Source organism: Chelonoidis abingdonii, chromosome 2 (genome assembly GCF_003597395.2).
Source record: "Chelonoidis abingdonii isolate Lonesome George chromosome 2, CheloAbing_2.0, whole genome shotgun sequence".
Taxonomy (NCBI): Eukaryota; Metazoa; Chordata; order Testudines; family Testudinidae; genus Chelonoidis; species Chelonoidis abingdonii.
This window is the reverse complement of record NC_133770.1, coordinates 23,677,596-23,684,070: the sequence shown is the minus strand read 5'-3', so window position 1 is coordinate 23,684,070 and position 6,475 is coordinate 23,677,596. Positions and strand designations below refer to the sequence as shown.

At 49.6% G+C, this 6,475-nt stretch overlaps 1 protein-coding gene across 3 annotated transcripts in view; it reads right to left on the bottom strand.

Moving 5' to 3' along the window:
- The window catches only part of DYNC2I1 (dynein 2 intermediate chain 1), a 62,560-nt gene extending 56,857 nt beyond the window's left edge, over positions 1-5,703 (bottom strand). For 2 of the 3 annotated variants that reach the window (XM_032806334.2, XM_032806335.2), the window contains exon 1: positions 5,125-5,701. In XM_032806334.2, the coding sequence (XP_032662225.1) occupies positions 5,125-5,139 (15 nt within the window). In that variant the 5' untranslated portion in view covers positions 5,140-5,701. Of the gene's footprint in view, positions 1-5,124 lie in introns of all 3 variants that reach the window. The other variant, XM_032806338.2, reaches the window with a different exon arrangement.
- Positions 5,704-6,475: the final 772 nt, after the last annotated feature.

Here is a 6,475-nt window from a genome sequence, read left to right as displayed (position 1 = left end):
ACCAGGAAACTGGTGGGAGAAAGGAAAGACAGGGGGGAGGGGAAAAGCTGCTCTCTGTGTTTAACTCTCCTAGTGTCCCAGGGCGGTAAGAAGCTAAGGGGGAAGAGAGATAGAATCTTTTGTTTCCTTGTCTTTGGAGTTGTCTCTTTGCGGAAGAGAGGAGACATGCTTCTTGGTATTGTGATGTAAAGAGGTTGCATCAGGAACTCTCAGGTTAGCCCAGAGAGGAAATTCTGGGTGGGAGAGAGGTGGGGCGAATGGTTTATTCCCCTTTGTGGTAAGACTCAGAGCCTCTGAGTCTTGGGGTCCCCCAGGGAAGGGTTTGGGGAGACCAGAGTGAGCCAAGACACTGGAAATTCTTGGCTGGTGGCAGCGAGATCAAATCTAAGCTGGTAATTAAGCTTAGAGGGGTTCATGCTAGCTTCTCAGGTTATGAACGCTAAGGTTCAAATCTGAGTAGGAAAGCTATGATGGGGGGGAGGGTGCGGAACATCCTGCAGCTGGGGGAGGCCTCTGGGGATTGGCCTGACCCAGCCCCGGCAGCTCCTTGCACAGGACAAGCAAGTCCCATCCTCCCCTGCCTGCAGCCCAGCCAGGACTAGCTACTGACCCTGGTGCAGGGTAGAAGCCACCAGCTGGGGCATCCCCAACCCCACACCCTTCCCCCTGCAGTGATTTACCTCTCTGCAGGAGTGCATGTATGGCAGTACCCTCCAGCACCCTGTACTTGCAAGAGATTTCTAGCCGGTACAGGGTACTGCAAAGACATGGGGCCACCGGACGGCCCCAGGCTGGCAGCTCCGCCCCTCCCTCCGCCCACACGGAGCTGCCTAGCCCCACCAGAGGACACAGCTGGAGGGGCGGGGCTGCACTCTGCTCCTTTCCCTGCTGCCACAGTGGGGAAAGGAGCAGAACATGGCTAGGGCACTTATTCTTAACAGCACAATACATATGCTAACAAACTTAAACAAAGCCTTTGTTTAAGTTTGTTAGCATATGTATTGCTGTTTTATGTTGGTCAGGATCAAGTCAAAGGCACAGGAGTTGGTCGTTAGTGTCCTCCACCCACAAACAATGCTATGAAGAAGCTGACTGAAATCTGTATGGGCACAGAACTAAAGGATTTAAGTAGCCTGGTTGACTGGATAAATGAAAGATGCACTCTTGGGCAGCAGCTCCTGTGGTTCTGCAGGCTGAGCAGCCTCTGTCCCTACCCCAGTGGCATGTAGCCAGATATGGTTATTGTTTTCTATTCCACATATGACACCTCTGCTGCTATTGTTTCCAGATGTGACCTTCATGTTCTGGAAAAATGTCTGATGAATACAGCATTAAAAGATGAATCTAATACCAAACAAAAAAACAGGGAAAGGATGTAGGTCTCTGTCTAGAATAATATACAAGGGAGTTCAATCTAATTATGTAACAAGAAAACTCAGCTAATCAGTAGTGAATATAGGATTGAAACATTAGAGAAATTATTATTGTATATAAGCCACTGTCTAGGAACAGGTTTCAGAGTGGTAGCCATGTTAGTCTGTATCAGCAAAAACAGCGAGGAGTCCTTGTGGCACCTTAGAGACTAACAAATTTATTCGGGCATAAGCTTTCATGGGCTAAAACCCACTTCAACAGATGCATGGAGTGAAAAATACAGTAAGCAGACATATATTATAGCATATGAAAAGATGGAAGTTGCCTTACCAACTGATCCCCCATTTGTTAGTCTCTAAGGTGCCACTAGGACTCCTCGTTGTTTTTGTCTAGGAACAATGCACTATACGTGGTTGAAAGAGAGAACTCAAAGAACAAGGAAGACTCTCCTATAAATCTTTCCTCTTTGCGTTTCCTCTCCTTTTCTCCATTCATATCTTCCTTCCCTCTCTGCTCCTTCCCTTTTCTGTATCCTTGTGTGCGGTAGATGTGATGGTTTTATGTTTTGTGTGTACTGTATCTTTCAATTTCTAGGAATTGTTCACATCTGCAGAGGTCATTGCTGTTTTGTTCCCAGAGTTGCTCGGTGCCCATAAACCAGGAGACATACACAGATTTTGTACTCTCTTTTTGTTGTTTTCCTTTGTCAAAAATAAAACTCATTTGAGTTTAAAAAAATGTATGCTCTATTCTGTGTATATGGAAGCATTATATCCCTTTTTATAGTGGAAACAGAGTGAGATTTGAACAAAGATCCATCAGATAAAAATTCAGTTGCATTTTACAGCTGGCCTCAGTGTGTTTAAGCATTAACCTTAATGTGTGTCAGTATGCCCTCACTGACTAAGCTCAAAGGTGCAGTCATACCTGAACAGCTAAAAATTAACTTTGCCTTTGTAGGCTACACAGTCATGTCACTGGCTTCATCTCTGTTGTTACATAACAGATAACAAAACTCCAGTGGGGCATGGATGTGAAATAGATGACACTGTACTTATGATTATGCTATTTCTGTGCATGTATCATCTTGGTATCTGAAGTTACCAATATTAGCTATGTTTACTACACCCACAAAGTATTTAGCCAGCACATGAAGGGACAAGTCAAGTTGAATGGCCCATTAAGAACACTGACTTCACAATGGACCCTGGAAAATGGCAGTCTACACTTAATGGACTTTTCCTGTGAATATTCAAACTAGAATATGGATGGAGGTGATGGACATGTAACTTGCCCATGTAACTCCAAACACCAGCTTTCACAGTGAGAATAGATTTCCCTTCACTTGGCAGAAGGCAGGGGCCCTGGGCTGGGTGGGGAGGAGTCACATGGAGGGTCATGTGGGGAGGTCACATGCCCCCCCTCATGTGTGCAGTACCAGCAAGAAATTATTTCTACTTGCACCACTGCATCTCCGCCAACACACTCATGCTGCTGGGGAGGGAGTGCACGACTGCTTTTGCAGCTTCCCCATCAGAAAATCATTTTTCTGCAGGGAAGCAAAGAAATCCACAGGGAACATGTATTCTATATACACACAATGGCACAGACTTTCCCTAGGAGTAACAGGATTGCCAAGCCTACCCATTATATATGCTATTTAAAGCAACCTGTCTATAGTTTAACTGAAAGACCTAGATTCACAAAGTCTGATAGTACAAATTAAGGCAAAATGACTTGACACTTTTGGTACCGTATAAGATGTAGCAATGGGAGCTTGTTATAGCAGATGCCAATAAGTATTTCCACTCTGGTGCTTTATTAAATAACACTATTTCAAATTTTACAATAGCATAGACAATGAAAAGCCACCTACGTAAGTATAAACAGTAAATAGTAGTTGTGAAATAGAAAATATTAACTATAATATACTACATCTACAAAGACAGAAAAAGGTTACAACATTTTTAATAAACCACAATATTTCTTTCCCCAATAAATTTTATACTGTATATGGTCTTAGCCTTCTACTAAAAGAGCATCAACAATCAATTTTTCCCCATAATTAAACTGGGATAGGTGACCATTGGTGTGCAACTGCTCACATAATGTGAGAAATAGTGTTAATGGGCTACTTCACCATGAATGGTACCTTGAAATATGTGTTAACTACTTATGCTAAACAGTATGTTCCACCTTGTATTTAGCTGTGCCACTCTGAGGGCTTATCTACTTACAGCCTCACAGCTGCTGCTGCAGCATTTTAGCCCTTCAGTGTAGGAGGCACAGCAGTGTGGAGTACTGGGGGAGGACAGGTCAGAGCAGTGGGGGATTGTCTGTGGGGGTACAGGGTCACAGCAGTGGGGGGAGTAGTAAGAGGAGGCCCTAAGATATAAACCTTGGTATCAGAGGCCTGAGGCCTGAACTAAAGTAATAGTCAAGACTTTGCTAACATAAAGCGAAGTTAAGCTGTGAGCCAGAGGCAGACTCTGCTCACAGAAGCTGGCAAGGAAAGGGCTGATGCAAGAAGATACGTACCTAAAAGGTACTGAACACCAGAGATCAGAACATTCACATACTTGCACATTCCACACAGATAACAAGGAACAGACTGACCCATCCCAATGACAATTATAAACTGCTGATGCGGCATAAAGGGTAACATGATGGTTAGAGTTGTTTTGATTTCAAACCAACATGTAAAAGGTGAGAGGTGGCACCTTGACTACGGTAGAGGGTTGTGACCTTGCTACGTAGAGGGTTGCACCTCAATACGTCAGGAGTTATGTGTTAACTTGTTTGTACCTGTGTATAAAATGCAATCCCTGGGGCGGGTCATGTGTCTTTGTCCGGCGAGGGGCAGTGGAAAGTCCCGCCAACTGACTGAGGTGAGTCCAGTTGCACTGAGGCACATTTCTCGTAGTATGCCTTTGAATTAGTGCTAAACATATCTAGGGGAACTGGCATCGTTGTGTCCCAATTAAGATGCAATAAACCCTGGCCGACGTGACTCGTCACCTTATTAGACTCCTCGTGGTCATTGAGGGTCCTCGATCGGTCTTCTGCGTTCAGCTAATCTGCAAGAGCTGGGGCAGCACAAGAAGGAACACACGCAGGCAGCCAGTGATACCAATAAGGAGAGAGCACAGCACCATACCATAGACCGGTAGCCATCTGACAACACCTCTGACAACAAGGGGTAATGTAGGGGGGAATTGGCCACAGAAATGGGTCACGCAGCGGGGAAGGCTGTGGGGGATGGGGACACATCAGTGGGGGTCTAAGGGGCATCAAGTCACCAGCGTATGATATCGAGTGAGGTGCGGGGACGCAGCGGGTGCCTGGAGGGAATGCGCCGGGCGGGGGGCGAGCACAGACCCGGCGGCTGGAGGAAGCGCCAGTGGGGGAACGGAGCACAGAGCGGATGCGCCGTGGGGGGGGAACGGAGCCACAGCAGCGGGGTGCGAGGGGAATCCGCCGGGGGGGGGAACGGAGCCACAGCAGCGGGGTGCTGGAGGTTGCGCCGGGAAGGGGGGAAGCGGACAACGGGGTAAGCGGGAAATGGGCCAGTGTCACCAGCAGCAGGGGAACCCGCCTCTTGCACGAGTCTCCCCGCCACCTCCCCGTTGTTCAGCAGGTCCCCTCCATAAGGCCAAAGGTAGGTACGCGGCGCGCAACGGCGTGCTGTGCCTAACGCCCAGGCAGCGCTGTGGATACGCCGCGGAGCGCAGCCAGCCACCCCCACCTCACCTTCTCGGGCTCCATGGCGGAGCGGCAACGGGCTGCACCGGGGCCCCCTCAGCTTCCTGCGGCTGTTCCCCGACCCCCGGCCGAGAGGCGGGGCCGAAGTAACCAAATCAACTGCGTCGGGCTCTGCCTAGCAACAGGCAGGCCTCGAAGGGAAAGCAGCCGATCGGCTGAGCGATCGATCCCAGCCCCGGGCGGAGGAAGGCGGTAGGCGGCGCAGACAGGATACCACAGGCGGCTGTGGGGCCCCAAGCTCCTTCCACCGGCCGCCGAGGGGCAGCGGGCCGAGGAGACTGGCGGGTTCCGCGGGTTCAGCATTGTGCCCGTGGGCGATATTACCGCCACTCGAAGCCGGGAGAGCCGCGGGATGCTGACAGCGCGGGGGATTGTCCCTTACTCAAAATGGCCGCCCTGTCCTGTTACTGTGCAGGGGCTGAAGCTGGCGTGGTGGCCGCCATTTTCCTATACTCTAGCGGCGGGGAGCGGTGAGGCTGCCCTTAATAAAATGGGCTGCCAGCTCGCGCTGTGTTTAGTGAGACTGAAGCTGTGATCCGGATAGTTAGGGCCTGTGGTGAGCAACAGAGACGCTGTGAAAGGAGACTGGGGGACGGGGGTAACTGACGGGAGTGATGTGGGCAGGGCTGGGCACCAACTTCCATGGGGTGTAAAACCCCATGTGCTCCTCTGTTTCGGGGAGCGCTTGGCTGCTGGGTGGGTGCTGAAAATGCTTTTGCCCCTGGCTGGCAAAATGGGTAGGGCTGCTCCTGCCGATGTGGGGTGGGAGATGGAGCAGAATGACAGCTCCCCCAGCCTGGAAGTAGTGGTGGGGAACGGAAGCCTTATAGCAGAGAGAGGGTCCTCGGACAGGCAGTGGAGTGAGGAGGTGGGGAAGAACTGCCGCTGGATTCAAGGAACCTGACACTTTTCTGCCTCTTGCTGTCTTGGGACTTCTCTGCTTGGAGAAGAGGAGAAGCCCTGGGGCGAGTAAGGGAGACTGTGCTGCCAGGTCCAGGTGAGGAGAGATGCCTCAGGGAGCAGTGAGGCTGGGAGGAGAGAGAATCGAGACAATCATGGGAAATGGATGGCAGTTCGCTTATCTTAGGGGTGGCTAGAAGGTAAGTGGAGTTCCCATCTGAGCAGCTAGAAGGAGGCATGCATTTTTGTGTGCCTTAAAGGTTGATTTTTTCCAAGCTGAAATTATCAGACACATTGGAAGAACAGTAAAGAGCAGTTAAAAAGTCAAATGACAGACAAAAATAACATGGTTTGGTGTTTTCAAAACCTCCCAATGTATGCGGCTAATCATGTTTTTGGGGCGGCTCCAACCCATGATTTTTGATCTCTTGAGGTTGGC